Source organism: Rhodofomes roseus (assembly GCF_022264815.1).
Source record: "Rhodofomes roseus strain CIRM-BRFM 1785 chromosome Unknown C8Q71scaffold_26, whole genome shotgun sequence".
Classification (NCBI taxonomy): domain Eukaryota; kingdom Fungi; phylum Basidiomycota; class Agaricomycetes; order Polyporales; family Fomitopsidaceae; genus Rhodofomes; species Rhodofomes roseus.
In genome coordinates this window covers 142,427-156,748 of record NW_025952982.1, presented here as the reverse complement: position 1 = coordinate 156,748, position 14,322 = coordinate 142,427, and the positions used below count along the sequence as shown (strand labels likewise).

The 14,322-nt window shown below is 54.1% G+C and overlaps 6 protein-coding genes across 6 annotated transcripts; 3 read left to right on the top strand and 3 right to left on the bottom strand.

Annotated features, from left to right (window-relative positions):
* Positions 1-240: 240 nt before the first annotated feature.
* C8Q71DRAFT_782185 (uncharacterized protein) lies at positions 241-3,289 on the top strand. The gene is made up of 11 exons (XM_047924911.1): positions 241-565; positions 623-771; positions 834-1,031; positions 1,086-1,162; positions 1,219-1,298; positions 1,355-1,539; positions 1,595-1,683; positions 1,736-1,836; positions 1,892-2,634; positions 2,711-2,907; positions 2,971-3,289. Exons 1-11 carry the CDS (start codon positions 436-438, stop codon positions 3,101-3,103), a joined length of 2,082 nt encoding a protein of 693 aa, XP_047774492.1. The 5' UTR covers positions 241-435; the 3' UTR covers positions 3,104-3,289.
* Positions 3,290-3,741: 452 nt separating this feature from the next.
* C8Q71DRAFT_300370 (uncharacterized protein) lies at positions 3,742-4,958 on the bottom strand. Its single transcript, XM_047917654.1, has 7 exons — positions 4,901-4,958; positions 4,634-4,848; positions 4,442-4,578; positions 4,190-4,387; positions 4,056-4,132; positions 3,919-3,998; positions 3,742-3,869 (listed from the first exon to the last, which is right to left on the bottom strand). Exons 2-7 carry the CDS (start codon positions 4,716-4,718, stop codon positions 3,793-3,795), a joined length of 654 nt encoding a protein of 217 aa, XP_047774491.1. The 5' UTR covers positions 4,719-4,848; positions 4,901-4,958; the 3' UTR covers positions 3,742-3,792.
* Positions 4,959-5,911: 953 nt separating this feature from the next.
* Positions 5,912-8,116, top strand: C8Q71DRAFT_798976 (amino acid/polyamine transporter I; the record flags this gene model as incomplete). Its single annotated transcript, XM_047925858.1, has 12 exons — positions 5,912-5,995; positions 6,058-6,142; positions 6,200-6,293; positions 6,353-6,484; positions 6,539-6,708; positions 6,759-6,869; positions 6,919-6,976; positions 7,023-7,269; positions 7,328-7,533; positions 7,587-7,789; positions 7,847-7,971; positions 8,063-8,116. The coding sequence occupies 12 exons, from the start codon at positions 5,912-5,914 to the stop codon at positions 8,114-8,116; spliced, it is 1,569 nt and encodes a 522-aa protein (XP_047774490.1).
* Positions 8,117-8,489: 373 nt separating this feature from the next.
* On the bottom strand, positions 8,490-9,894 carry C8Q71DRAFT_782173 (mitochondrial 50S ribosomal protein L5). The gene is made up of 3 exons (XM_047924910.1): positions 9,844-9,894; positions 8,883-9,792; positions 8,490-8,828 (listed from the first exon to the last, which is right to left on the bottom strand). The coding sequence occupies exon 2, from the start codon at positions 9,790-9,792 to the stop codon at positions 8,890-8,892; it is 903 nt and encodes a 300-aa protein (XP_047774489.1). The 5' UTR covers positions 9,844-9,894; the 3' UTR covers positions 8,490-8,828; positions 8,883-8,889.
* A 141-nt stretch (positions 9,895-10,035) lies between these two features.
* On the top strand, positions 10,036-12,530 carry C8Q71DRAFT_300227 (uncharacterized protein). The gene is made up of 4 exons (XM_047917653.1): positions 10,036-10,255; positions 10,307-11,829; positions 11,882-11,989; positions 12,046-12,530. Exons 1-4 carry the CDS (start codon positions 10,177-10,179, stop codon positions 12,406-12,408), a joined length of 2,073 nt encoding a protein of 690 aa, XP_047774488.1. The 5' UTR covers positions 10,036-10,176; the 3' UTR covers positions 12,409-12,530.
* A 703-nt stretch (positions 12,531-13,233) lies between these two features.
* On the bottom strand, positions 13,234-14,310 carry C8Q71DRAFT_861730 (t-SNARE; the record flags this gene model as incomplete). Its single annotated transcript, XM_047927942.1, has 5 exons — positions 13,234-13,445; positions 13,499-13,707; positions 13,758-13,903; positions 13,960-14,044; positions 14,099-14,310. 5 exons carry the CDS (start codon positions 14,308-14,310, stop codon positions 13,234-13,236), a joined length of 864 nt encoding a protein of 287 aa, XP_047774487.1.
* Between the last annotated feature and the right edge of the window lie 12 nt (positions 14,311-14,322).

Below are 14,322 nucleotides of genomic sequence, written 5' to 3'. Positions count from 1 at the left end.
GTTTGTTGTACATACCGTTTGCATACCGTTGTCTCAACGTGATGACCTATGGCAACCTGGTGCAGTCATAGGAAAAGGCTGTGAGCTGAGCGCGGCGTTGTTTCTCGTGCGCAGCGGCCACCCTCGTGGCCGAACGTTGGCGGGCCCCCGCTCGGCACTTCTTAAAGCGGACAGCGTTACCGTATATGGAAAAAGCGTCGGGCATGCGCCCGCCGCCCGACGCACCACCCGATCATCAGGGCGGTGCCGCGATCAGCGCCATATTGGGCGATAAGCTCCCTGCGTTCACACGTTGAGTCAGACGACACCGACTCACCGACGCGGGCCTTCACGAAGCTATAAAGAGCGCAGCGCCCTGCGTTTCCACATAACCAACTTGAAGCACCCAACTTCCCGCTTCTCGACTCACATCCAACCTGAACCGAGGCCTGTACGATGCCCGTGACAACTCGGACACGCCGCGCCAAGCCGCAGACTACCAAGCAGTCACTCGCTAAAGAAGACGTAGACGGCTACTGGTCCAGCGAGCTCAGCGATCCTGAAGAGGACACGAGCGACTGGGAAGGTGATCCAGATCGACATGACAACTATGTTCTGCGTTGTTGAATACCTGTTTTGCTAGACAAACGCAGAAAGCGACCGAGCGGTAGTCCACAGAAGAAGCGTGCTCGGAGGAACATCGCAGGTTCAGGCTCTGCGAACTCGAAGGTTCGAGGTACCACCATCAAACTCAGTAAATTCCCTACACTTCCGTTGGACATCATCTTCGAGGTACAGTACTGGGTCACCCTTGAAGGTCGAGAGCATTGCATTGATCAACGTTCTGAGGATAGATTCTATCTCTGTTAACTCCGACTGACCTTGCCAACCTCGCGCAAACGAACACAGCGTTCCGATCAACACTCGCATCGCCTCATGCGTCCAACGTCTGGAAGGCAGCTCGGAAGCGCACTGGGTGCGTTCCCGATTGTCCGCCAAATGTGGGAGAAGTGTCCTGGGCCAGGTTCATCTACAGCGCGCCCAAATGTCAAGTGAGTATCCCGACGCAGCGAAATTCAACCAGATAATGAACCTATTTTGCCCAGGAGTGCGGTGTATCGAACGTGCATCATCTGGACTTCGCACTCAGACGGCGTGTGTGCAAGAAGTGCAAGAAGCAGAAGTAGGCTTACGACGTTGTGTCGTCTCCGTTCTTACTGACTTGTTTACTCTGTGTAGGCTCGTTTATGTAGGCTTCTTCGCGAAGCGATACCCCGGCTTCAACCCCGCGATGCTGGAGCTCATACCTCACACAAACAGCTGCGTACAATTGCTGTTTACTGACAAGTTCAAGTGGTACTAACACGTGGCTTAGCCGGAAGCTCGTCCGTCGGACGCTCGAAGGTTACCTCGAAGTTCTATTGGGAAGCCGATATCTATGCGATGGCGAAGACTTATGGCGAGTACCAGATGGACATCTACAGCAAGAAGCCTGGTGCCAAGGCGGCTCTGCAGAAGTTTAGGGACGAGCGTGTTGAACATGTGCGGACCGTTCTGGAGGTTCGTCGTTCACAGACAACTCTACGCATTGCTATCTGACACGTTATACGACAAGCATACGGAGAAGTGCCAACGTTGGTGGCCAGACTATGTCAGATATGGTTACGACCTACAGGGAGAACGCATCCAAAGGCAGTATGACGTGCAAGTATCTAGATGCCGCTGCTCATCATACGTTGCTCATGCTGGCCAACAGACTTGTAGACCGCTTCCGGGAACTGGGATACGAAGATCAAGACATCAAGAGCATACAACAAATGAGTGAATCTCAGAGTGATCGTGTGGTCACTGATCGAGGTCCGTCTATCTTACCTTTGCCGTGATTGGGTAACGACTCATCTGCTCCGTACAGTGTGGAAGAACATCAGACCTGCCCTGCAGACTCGTATCGACACGACCATGTGTGTGCGACTAGAGAGGGAGCAGGCACCGATCATCAACTCACGGAAACGCCTCGTGAAGAATGCATTCGATGACTACAAGCGCACTCTACGCCCCATTGAATGGATCCATCTCCCTCCTCCTGGGCTCATCTACGCCATGCCGGCGTTCCGGTCACTGATCTACAAGGACCTCGACGTCCCACTGGAACAGGCGACTTGCGATGAGGTGGCGAGGTGCCTGCCTGAGGATATCGCGGCCTTCAACGACAAATTGAAGGATCGTCTGCTGTATTCCATGGCCGAAGATGGGGCGTTCGGAGAGACTGCAAGGAAGGCGAAGCGGCCGCCCAGTGGCATAGACAAAGAGGGCTGTCTCGCACTCGCCACCTCTGTCTTCGCCTACCGTACTAGTGGGGTTAATCTTGCCCTCATCTCGTACGAAGATGTCGCAGCGCACTTGGCATGGACGGGCACGCAGCCTCAGTCTCACGGCATCGACTTCTACATCCAGATGGCGGATACACAGGGGAAAAGTCGATGGGTATCGACCTATTATTACCTCCGCTCCGGGCCCTCTACCATAACGTCATTGATCGAGGCACTTAGCCTTGATCCCGAAACGACGCGCCCCCAGGATCTGGACAGTCTTGACAGGCGTTTCCTATGCGAAGGTTGCAATTTCTTGAATCTAACATATTCATGGCGCACATGCGTAGGTTCATTTCGTGTACAAATCTGCCATGCAGGCTCCACAAAAGGGAGTGATTGACTCGTTCTTGCACTGTTAGATCTCGCACCATTACTCGGCGCACTTGTGGAGGGCGCCGGATTTCACGGCTCTGAACGAGAAGAACTCAGCCATCCTACGTCAAAAGGAAGGCACCGACCCTGCTAGTGATCAGGAGATGTGGAGCTGCAACCACTGCACCATCCATCTGAACGATCTCCAGACTCATGCAGTCGTTCTGAAGCATGTACAAGAGACGTGAGTCTATGCCGCCCCGTTAGTCGTGTTTTCCTCTGATGCTGATGGACTCGATCCGTGTAGTCATGCCATCAACGACCCCGAGGAGAACGTCGACCTGTTCCACGCATATCCAACGGCTCGACTGCGCCCAACTCCACAACAATTCTTGACGGCTGATCCGCTTCAACAGCATCTTGCTGCAGATTCAGCGTAGCGGCGCCTTCTCGACAGACTCTGGTTTTGGTGATCTGCAATGGAAGTATGGAAGGGACGTTATGGACATTGTCGTATTGAGTTGTCGGGTGTGACCTTCAGCAAGTGTGATGTATTGCTTGCTCTGTATTCGGACTAGCAGAAGCTCTTGGACTATCCGGTGTCATTGTTTACAGGTATGATGCGATAAACTTGAATGTAGGCTTTTACCGCGTTGATTATGAGCAAGATACAAATTGTGTTAGCAAAAGCCTCGTAACGTGTCTGGGAGCGGAAGTTCTCGGAAGCCGTAGATTACATATCGTCGTGAAAGCAGTCAGTAGCGGGGTGTCGCACCGTATAGTATGTTGTCTTCGAGCATAAGTTGTCCTTCAATGAGTACATGATACAAAGCTCATCGCGGATTTGGGACGCACAGTTTCACTGAAACGCGCAAACGAGAGAACCCAAATTCAGCTATGTGGCGGTAGTACTTACCACACGTGCAATGGTGAGATCCTCCCAGTCGTAGGAATCGCTAGCCAGTGAGATGAAAATCCTCTCCCCGGCACAAACTGGTTCGGCGCGAAAGAAATCGACATGCTGTCGTGGCTCGGGAATAGCGTGTCTGCGATGTTAGAACATGTGAGCATACTCAGCCTGAGGGAGGACGAGGAACCATCGCAACGTACGACTTGCGGACGTGATCCACTATGCATATATATCGTCTTCCCAGTAGAATTTCGAGTCTGCCTTGGCTTTTGAACGCTTTGTAGACGAACATCCGACTGAACCATGCGATTAGCGTCGCACTCGTAAACGTAAATCTCACTCAACTATTTGAATGCGGAATCAGTTCCAGCATTTCGGGGTCGAAGTCAGGAAACCGCCTGCCAAAGAAGGGCGCATAGACAAACCTGTATCGTCCGTCAGTGGACTAGACGGACACCATGTGAGCGTCATGAAAGACTGACTTCTGCTTCTTGCACCTCTTGCACACACGCCGCCTGAGAGCGAAGTCTACATAGTGGATGTGAGATGCATCGCACTCCTGGAAAACGATATGGTTGAATGTCTGATTGGACTCTGCGACGCTGAGACCACTCGCCTCACAATTGGGCGTACTGTAGATGAACCTAGCCCAAACCACTTCCCCCGCATTAGGCGGACAGTCAGGGACGGACCCGTTGCGCTTCCGGGCTGCCTTCCAGATGCTGGAGGCTTGAGGAGACGTGAGTGTCGAGCGGAATGCCGTATCCGTGTGCGCAAGATTGGCGAGGTCGATTGGAGTTAGCAGGGAGAGTATCTGCGACAAGTCGATATCAGCAACACCGTGATTTGTCTTTGCCTGTGCACATACCTCGTAGATAATGTCTAACGGAAGGGTAGGCAGTTTGCAGAGCTTAGCAGAGGCGCGCCTCTTGACTCGGGAAGAGCCCGCCTTGCTCCCGCGAGCACGCTTCTGAGAGCTTCCGCCCGATCGTCTTCTATGGGTTTCTAGTAAGGAAAATCAGGACGCAAGTCGATGGTACATACGATCAATCTGAATCACCTTCCCAGTCACTTATATCGTCTTCCGGGTCATTGAGTTCGTAATCCTCGTCGAGCAGCTTGCCGCGACGACTAGTGGCAGGCATGGCAAGATGGAATAGACTATCCGTGGTGCTGGTGTCGAGCGGATGTATTCAGTAGAAGATAGAGAAGATCGACATGCTTATACAAGGCCACGACGACGCACGCTGCGCGCACTTGATAGGTTTGCGAAGACTTATGGATCGTTGAGTGCTCACTGACAACGCGTCAAAGATTCGGAGCCTACAAAGGTTCAACGTTCAATACGCGCGACAGAGGTGGTCGTTGTGAGTTAGATGAGTTGGAGGTTACCGTGAATGGCAATGCGTCGGCTGGCTAGGTGCTATTCCCGGAAAGGAAGGTCTTGCTACATGAGGGTGGGAACGTTGTCACAAGAAGCCAAGTTGGCCCAGAATTGCCAGCCGTGACACTGTTTTCAACCTTTGACATAAATCAAGTTGTACTATCACCGTACGGTGCACCTCAGTCTTTCATCACAGTCAGTTGCATGTGCCAAGATCGGATCCTGCTCTACCCTTTCCGTCCTCCCGCCGGGAGCCTCACAATTGTACGATACCGACGGTCTTCTCGAAGACCGTCGATCACTGGCATCTCACTGGCAAGCTTCATTCAAGATTGCAGCACGCCGCCGTGATCATGTGTGCTGAATACTCAACTGCTTTTTAGTTGATCCTGCTCTAGACACGACTGTGCACCTAGCTAGTCAGCGTGTCATATCAGCATATCCGGGCCGATACTCTGTACGGTGAGTCAAACATCTTGCCTGACATCTCTCGCCGCGGAGCTAAAGTGTCCAGGAAACGAGATTCCATCTGAGGGACCTGTAACGCTAAGCTGATACAAGAGTGTGAGGAGCGGCAGTACGCAAAAGATAGATCTGTGCGGTCTTTTACGGAGCTCGGTGAGATTGCTGACAGTCTGAGCTGTGGCGTCTAGCGAAAGCAGCGCTCGCCTACCGCAAACCCTTCCTTCTTCCCCATGGCTCGCCCTGTAGAGCTTCAGCACTCCCATGCTACGGCGTTGTCTACTCGCTACTTCTGTCATCCAGAACGGAGCTCCCTCCGGTGCGCGCATCTTAGCGACAGTATGAAAGCAGGAGCTTCGTGTACTTGTCGGCAACGAAGTCCCCTCCCTGCAAGTGTTCGTCCTCTCACCACGATATTTGTCGATCCACTAGCAAATGAAGCCAGAAACTGGACTTGACATCGAACATGCCTCTTTCAGGCCTCCCTCGCAGATGTCCGACGAACTACCCAATGCGACTGACGATGCTCGTCTGGCGGAGCTGGGGTACAAAACCCAATTCAAAAGAGGTTTCACTGTGAGTGTATTATTGTCTCCACCTAGTTCAAGTCAACGATGCTGAACACCGATTGTATATAGCTTATTGACGCAACGGCTTTCTCCTTCTCGATCATGGCCGTTATCAGCGGTGTTTCTTCAACGATGGGCTTGACAATAGCTTCCGGTGCGTGTTGAAAAGTGTTTCCGTGGTCGAGGATATGAACCAGTACGGTGTTTGCAGGCGGCCACGTGGGACTCATCTGGGGATGGCTCATACCGGTCCCTTTCGTCATTTGCGTTGCAGCAGTTATGGCAGAGCTAGCATCCTCCATGCCGTGAGTGTGCGAGTATGTCTATCGATTTGACATCTGACGACTCGGTTTGCGGCACACAGAACGAGTGCGGGTCCATACTACTACGCGGCGAAACTCGCACCCAAGCGATATGCACCTCTCGCAAGCTGGGTCGTTGGAGGTGCCAACTTGACCGGGCATGTAACACTTTTGACATACATTGATTTTGCACTGTATGTCCCACTCGTCCGTGCAGTAGATCTATATGCTCACACATCGTGTAACAGAGCGCAAATGATTACAACCGCAATTGCTGCGGGAACGGACGGAAGAGTAGCCTTAGGCCACGGACCGACATTCGGATTATTTTTGGCGATGCTAGTCCTGCACGGATGCATCTGCTCAGCGACCACGAGGGCACTGGCTCGACTGAGTCTAGTTAGCGCAATTTTCAAAGGTGAGCCACTATCGAAGTGTGTATTGGGTTGTTCTCATGCCGCTCGCTAGTCGGAGCGACCGTAGCGGCGATCATCATTCTGCCGGTATGCACGGGCGAGAACAGGGTATCGACAAGAGTTGCCTTCACTTCCTACGAGAACTCCACCGGTTGGTCGAACTGTGAGCGACACTAGACATTGCGCTCCATAGTAGCTGACACATCGTACAGCCGGGTGGGCATTTCTGCTGGCCTTTACAGGCCCCATGTGGCAATTGGCAGCATGTAAGTGGTAGAACTGCGCGAGAATCCCGCGAATACTCACATATACTCAGCCGACTCCGCTGCGCTATCTCGGAGGAAACCGCAAGAGCAGCGAAGGTCGCTCCGATGGCTATGCTCATGTCGGTAGCCTGTGCGGGCTGCCTCGGATGGATCTTCAATATCGCTACTTCGTTCGCAGTAGCATCCGTTCCGGACCTCCTTTCGAGCCCATTCCCGCTGCCGATGGGTCAACTCTACTTTGACATCATGGGCAAGAGGGGCATGCTTGCGATATGGTGCGTCACTATCGTAGTTCAGGTAAATGGTGATTCTACAATCTCGGATGATTCGAGAACTGATCTAGAGTGCATGGAAGTTTATGCGTGGTGCTGCGCAAGGAGTAACCGCCTCACGGGTAGTCTTTGCGTTTGCACGCGACAACGCTCTCCCCGGTGCACATCGGTGGAAGAAAATCAATCATTATACACGAACTCCAGTAAATGCTGTCTGGCTCGCTGTGTCCCTGGCTGCGTTTTTCGGCCTGCTGGGATTCTCCTCAATAGCCATGACTTCCGCGGCTTGGTAATACACGAAATGCTGCTTTATCTACTCGCCGACTGACTACTTAGCAATAGTGCCACCGTCATTGGCTTGTATACGTCGTATGCTATACCAATTCTGCTCCGCATCACAACCGGACGCAATAAGTTCGTCCCAGGACCGTTCTCGCTTGGCCGCTGGTCGACGCCGATGGGGACGATCGCAATAGCATGGATCGCATTCGTCATACTCCTCTTGTGTTTCCCGCGAACACAGAGCCCTCACACATCCAATATGAGTACGTGCTTCCGTGAACTCATGCGTTGGAGGTTGTGAATTGATCGTCGAAGTACAGACTATGCTGTCGTGCTCACAATGGGCATTTCCATACTTGCCTATGGCGTCTGGGCCTTCTCAGCAAGAAACTGGTTCACTGGCCCGCTCCAGAACATTGACGACAACGATAGCAACAATACCATTGTGACAGCATTCTATAACGCGTCTGAAAAAGAGGTTAGAACTCGATTGGTAGTCAATATGTTGGATTGTTCACTAACAACGGGGCACTTAGACTCAGGCTTTTGGCGAGATGTCCGAAAATGCCAAATCGACGCAGGGGCTCTAATGGGGTAGCGGAGGGGCGTTGTACCCGGGCATTACCTACCCGTACAATAACAATTCAATTATCACTTGATGTAGGTTGATTGGCTCTGAGCTCTCACCCGCATTTGAACGCAATGAATTCTCGTCTCGCATTTCTCAGCAACGTGCGTCAACGAGAGGTCGTTGCGGCATGGGGCGAATGCCCTCTTGGAGCACCGAGGGAAACAGCAGTAGAACAGGTTACTGATCATCGATCAGTACTCAGTAGTAGTCGCCGAAGGATGTTACAGTAGCATACCCCTACCAAAGCTCACGAGCAAATCTCGGTGTCTTGGAGTGCCGACGCCGTTGTTCTTTTGTATCGACAAACTCTGCTGAGCATTTCACCTACCATGGCAGTGCCGTATGCCGTACAAAATTCTTGAATATTGGCATTGAGATCATGAAGTCTGACCAATCGGTTCTTGTGCACAACATATGAGCCTAGCAACGACATTCCTACGAATGGAACGCGGTGATCAACCCACAGAACATGGCTCAGGCCCATACGAAGCGATCTAGTCAGGATCCTACCCTGAAGCATGCGGACATTCGGGCGCCACAAGTACATATTGGACGATGTAACCGAAAGCGGCGGCGAACGCCCAAGGGGGCGGAAGAATACCATCTCTTGTACTATTAATAGGTAGAGTGGTACCATACATTTTGTCTAACGTCCCCGGGGAGACCCGAAACTGTGCAATTTATGTCAGGAAGAGCGCTCTTGTGTATCATAGACGGTGACTTACAACCGAATCACACCCGAGCGAATGGCACCCTGAAGCCGGAGAGTAGTGCCCTCGCGCGGTTTTGTGCCCCCGCCCCGAACGCGTTCGTGACAAAGTGTATGTGCATACCGAACAATTTCGGGTAAGCATCCAAGTTCACTTCGATTTGCGGGAAGAAGGCCAAGGCGTCCGGCGAAAGACCTATCGACACAACACCAGAGCCCGAGTGAGGCAGCGTGAGTGCCTGGGACGGCAGCTGCATGGGGAAGCCACGGAAGTCTCGCACACGAGGGAGGACAAAGTCGACGAGCACGCTGAGGAAGTCGTACATCTTCGGGCCCTTCAGGTCGACCTTGGCACCGATTGGGTGACCGAGGCGGGTCCAGCCGCCAATGTTCTGCTTCCCCTTCACGATTTGCACGCCCTCTACTGTCCGCTGACCACCTGAGTGCTCTGTCTCCCCCGAGATGGCACGGAAGGCCATGATGACAGGCAGCAGGCTCGACCGGTTGCCGAAGGCTTCCTTGGCCATCGTGTGCAGCTGTATGCGCTCCAGCTGGACAATGTTGTCCGCGGTGACTGAGTCCTGGGGAACGTTGAAAGACTGGGTCCCACCCAACGGAGGGTTGTAACGGAACTTCGCGTAGGGATCGTTGGGGTCGAACCTGGGTGGCACGGGCCGCACGGGTTTCGGATTTGGCTCATGCGTGTAGGTCATGTACATGAGGTCGTCGCGCAGAGTGTTGCGGTAGTGATCGGAAAGACGACATGCGTACGTGTCCCGGACGATGACATTGACATGGGGGATGGGGCGACCGCGCTCGTCGCGTTTGAGGGGTTTCCGGATGCGCGGGGCAGCCCTAGTCGGGCGGATGCTCTGTGCTGCTGGCGGCGCGATATGCCTTGGAACCTTGGTCACTGCTGCGCTCATCTGCATATCCAATGTCAGCCTCCAGAAGGCGTATGTGTGCGTCGAGCATACCTTTCGACCGGAGAGCACGGTGGAGGGTGACGGGAGAGCAGAAACCTCGGCGGCTGGGCGGCTCACACTTCCCGAGATTGTGGGAAATATTTTCGATAGTGTTAAGTACTATGTCACTGTAGCAAGTAAGTAATCCGCTGATGGTTACAGAGGCGGAGTAAGTAATCCCCGAAATAGCGAGGCTCGCGTACCGGGTCATCCTGATGCTGCTTCCACCATCTCGACCCTCGCCGCCCGCCCCTTCCGTCCAACTGCTGCCATTCTTTCCCCTCTTTTCTTCGCCATTTGTGAACGGCAGCTCTTCATCTGGCTACTTCTCCCCGCAACTGGTCCATGGCACTCACTGCGACCGCTCAATCGGCGCTTCGAGAACCCGCATGGGACGAGGTGATCGTTCCGACTTTACGCAAACGTTGGTTCCCTCCCTTGACGTAGCCCTCGTGTATCTTAATATGCCCCGCAGGCCTACAGAATGAAAGCAACGTCCTCGCACGGCGGATCTCAGCCGCCTCGGTGGGCTCAGCCGACGGCCATGCCGACATGTACCAGTCCACCTCCTCTTTATCTCAAGAAGACGCGACAACGCCAACAGCACTCCAGTACTCACATATTCAGAGCTCGAGCGCCATGCCAAGGACCAATGGACAACAGGCCCAACCGGATGGCCGATATGGTCGCACGCAGTACTCCCAGCCTCCGCCTAATCGCGCGCGCTCCCTCTCCCAACCTTACCTGCTTGACCAGCCCAAGAAGACCAATCAGGCAGCAGGCTCTCCGGCAGCGGCTCCAACCATGACCAACGGTAGGACGGTCACGCGTATACCTATGTCGCGAGGGCGGACCTCGACGGGAAGCAACTCCAGCTACGCGCAGAACTCGGTGAATGGCAGCGTAGGACTGGTGGATGAGGGCAACGAACTACGCTCAGTGGACGAGGGTCACGAAACATTTCCCATGCGCTCGCCCGCGCGCATACCACGTCACAAGGCTTCGGACTTGTTCGACGAAGCACCGCCATTCAACTCCTCGACGTCGTCACACTTTCAGTCGGAAGATGAAGCCGTCGGTCGCGTATCGACTGATTCCGAAGAGCGGCCGTTCGAGCATTGGTATCGCGGTGATGTCTCGCGCAACGGAGGTGTTGGCGAACTCCGCGTGGGTCGGCGCACGGAGATGCTGGATATTGCCAACTATGGCCACACCCTGCAAAACGCGTCGTCGCGCGTCGCGAACAACGGCTACCACAGGTCACGCTCAAATTCACGGAGCAGGGATGCTGCTGGTTCGCGACACAGGGTAAGATCACGAGCCGATAGCGTGAGCGCAACTGTAAGGCAGAGCACATTCCCGGACGAGGATGGGCTTGCAGCACAGGATACGGTCATGGATGAGCAACCTCCCACTGATCTGGAGAGCGACGGCTATGGCGAGCCAGTAGAGCCTTACGAACATCACCCTAACGGCACCGCTTCTTCGCCGTCCCTGGCGCTCTACACCTCTCAGAATGGCACGGGAAACCCTCCGCGACATCGACCTGGTCAAGTCAGCCAATCTCGGATACCCACTGCGTCTTCCCGTGCACAACCCATTGCAGAACCCCGCACACCAACGCCTACCAAAACTTCTCGCAACGGGCTAGTGCCCAACACGCCATCTTCCACGACTTCCACTCCTCGCACTCGCCAAGGTCTACCTCGCTCACAGACTCAGCCCCTACATTCCTCGCAGCGTCAAAAGACAGCGACGCCCTCTACATCCTCATCGACGGCGAAGAAGCGGGCGGCCAGTCCTGGTGCTTCGACCTCGCTCAGCAATGCGAAGAAGACCAAGGCAAATTCCAAACCACCATCTTCGATGCCGAGGAAGGTCAACAAGGAGGAAAACAGGCGATCCATCGGACAGTATCCTACGCCCGATGGGGACGACGTCATGGATGCCATCCCGTCGTGGATACAGCCTGTACCACCTACTGGGAACTGGGACGATGTATGGGTCTTCGTTCATTGCATTTGCTGTCAGGTCTGACTATAGCGTGCAGGTCGTACTACCTGTTGTTGCACGGAAGAGGGGAATGGAGGGTCACTATGCGACAGCGGATGGAAGTCCGAAGCCGCCGCAGAAGAGGGGCAGTGTAGTGTTCGAACCCGTAAGTGTCGCACTCGGCTGGTTGATGACACCGTTCACGCATTTCGCACAACGTAGGCACCAGGGACATTCGGATTCGACCATACCAAGTACCGTCGAAATCCAAACACTGCTACAGAGAGCATACCCATGGACGAATTCGGCCAGAAAGCGGGCAAGCAGTACACCGCAGATGAGCAATCGAAATCTCAACTCCCCGCGGCTCTCAGCCCCGGCCTCGCGCGCTCACGCTCACGCCCCTCGCCTCCGCCGTCGCCGCCTCCCTTCGCACATTATACCAGCGCGGAACCCGCACCCCTGCCCACGCCTATACCTGCGCCACCTCATTTCCCACCACACGCCGTGGAGGTGCGGGATGAGAAGCCCGGTGTGCACGACGACGACGACGCCGGAGGCTGCTGTAAATGTGTCATCATGTGATGTGATATTGCGCTTGGGACTCTGCTTCTCTAAGTTCTCTTGCTCCTCTTCCCGCGGGTTATGTTGTGCGTGATAGTTCGACTCTGAGCTTTCTACGTTTCTGGTGTAACATATCAGTATTCTCTCACATCGTTTGTCTCTTTCGGCTCTATTGCATGGGATCTTGCATTCGCGTTGACTTTCATTGGTCTCCGCCAGTTTAACCTCATCTACATCGACCGCGCTTCCCCGTCTACCATACGGATGTCATCACGGTGCGTCATGCTCCAGCGCGCCCATTGCATTGCATCCGCCCCTCCGTCTATCCTACTTACCGCTTCTCGTTATGCATCTTTAAGTCATTATGACATGCGTTTATTCGTTCACGCTACAATACATGTACCATTGAACTCTGGCTTTTGATCTCTTTGATGATTCTGGAGGTGTTTAGTTGACCTCGGTCGATCGCTCTTTGAACAAAATCAGCATACCCTAGCATTTTAGTACACTAGATAGTTACGAATATCACGATTTCTGTCTCTTCAGAACATCCCAGCTTGTGGCTGAGGCGCAATTCATACTGGCTTCTCGCTCTGAGGTGGAACCTGTTTCATTGACGACAAAAAGGCCAATGGGCTGCGACACTCAGTGAATGCGACAGCGATTAATGAACGAACGATCGGGCCACCAGCACTTCGCACTAATCAAATCGGTATAGCATAATCTAGCATAAGCATACGTGTACCAGTCCATGCAGAATACATACAAACATCCATCCACCGGCCGGGTATGACAATACCTCGTCAGCGTACGCGCCGCGATCACGATAAAATCTGAATGGGTAAATTAACACAGCATCGGTATTCCACTCGAGCAACGCGCGACTTTGATGAGGATACGCACTGCGAGGAGGACGACGGCGACGACGACAACGAGGATGAGCATCAGGCAGAGCGCGCGCCGCCCGGCCTTGCGTTGATACTCGTGGGCAGTCTGCAACTCTTCGGCAGCGCCAGAGGTGTCGACGGCAATCGAAGAGATGTTCGACTCGATGTTGTCTACGCGGTTGCTGTCAGTCTCGTTCAGGCCGAGATACAGACCACACGCGTACCGAGCATGCCGCCCTGTTCCTGGACCAGAGTACCGAGGTCGCGGAAGATCTCCGACAGCTCGTGGATGCCCGTCTCAATCTCGCGAATCTCGGCCTCGCGCTCCTGGATCAGCGACTCTTGGAAAGCGAGCTCTTGCGGCGAGAACTGGTTCTGGAGGATCTGCGCTTGCCGTTGCGAGGGTGTAGGGCTGGAGGGGCGCTCCTCTCCTCTGAAGAGCCATCAGTATCTCCACTGTATCACGACCCGGGACACACGTACGCCGTAGCCTCGTCCTCCACCGCCATCTTCACGCCCTGAACGACTGTCCGCTGCCTCTCCGCGCTGACCTGCTGCGCTCGCTGGAAGGCAACTAGGGACAGTTGGAAGTCGTGCGAGGTCTTCTGCAGCGAGGTCTTCTGTCGAGGCTGATAGTGACCGAGGATGAGCGACATGTCGCATGGGGCGTTCACGTACGACGCACCAGAGTGGTCTGCAATGCCGACAACGTCTTCAGGTCATCCGAACCGCGCTTTGCCATCGCACGAGTGGACTCCGTCAGGTCATGACTGCAGAAGGCATCTGGTCAGAAGCGCCTAGGTAAACCGACAAGTTGTACGCACAGAGACTTCCTTAGATTGGGCGAGTCTCTCGCCGTGCCGAGCTGGTCTACCAACTTCAAAATTCCCTGAACATTCGAGTTGATCTTGAAGACCTGCAACGAGAGCGACGACTGCAGATTCAAAAACGCAGCGTCTTCCTGCGAGTGAGGGATACCATTTCGAGGCGACGTTGGGCGTTGTGCGAGACCAGTTTCGATGTCCTGGAAGCTCATTGCGGGGGGATA

What these genes read in the sequence shown, in the direction of transcription:
- C8Q71DRAFT_782185 (XM_047924911.1), top strand. Translation starts at nt 436, where the DNA reads ATGCCCGTGACAACTCGGACACGCCGCGCCAAGCCGCAGACTACCAAG. An exon ending in GGACACGAGCGACTGGGAAG is followed by an intron (nt 566 to 622) that starts GTGATCCAGATC and finishes CTGTTTTGCTAG; the next exon opens with ACAAACGCAGAAAGCGACCG. An exon ending in TCGTGTGGTCACTGATCGAG is followed by an intron (nt 1,837 to 1,891) that starts GTCCGTCTATCT and finishes TGCTCCGTACAG; the next exon opens with TGTGGAAGAACATCAGACCT.
- C8Q71DRAFT_300370 (XM_047917654.1), bottom strand. Translation starts at nt 4,718, where the DNA reads ATGCCTGCCACTAGTCGTCGCGGCAAGCTGCTCGACGAGGATTACGAA. An exon ending in CGTTAGACATTATCTACGAG is followed by an intron (nt 4,388 to 4,441) that starts GTATGTGCACAG and finishes GACTTGTCGCAG; the next exon opens with ATACTCTCCCTGCTAACTCC. An exon ending in ACTGATTCCGCATTCAAATA is followed by an intron (nt 3,870 to 3,918) that starts GTTGAGTGAGAT and finishes CGCATGGTTCAG; the next exon opens with TCGGATGTTCGTCTACAAAG.
- C8Q71DRAFT_782173 (XM_047924910.1), bottom strand. Translation starts at nt 9,792, where the DNA reads ATGAGCGCAGCAGTGACCAAGGTTCCAAGGCATATCGCGCCGCCAGCA.
- C8Q71DRAFT_300227 (XM_047917653.1), top strand. Translation starts at nt 10,177, where the DNA reads ATGGCACTCACTGCGACCGCTCAATCGGCGCTTCGAGAACCCGCATGG. An exon ending in CTACTGGGAACTGGGACGAT is followed by an intron (nt 11,830 to 11,881) that starts GTATGGGTCTTC and finishes TATAGCGTGCAG; the next exon opens with GTCGTACTACCTGTTGTTGC. An exon ending in GCAGTGTAGTGTTCGAACCC is followed by an intron (nt 11,990 to 12,045) that starts GTAAGTGTCGCA and finishes CGCACAACGTAG; the next exon opens with GCACCAGGGACATTCGGATT.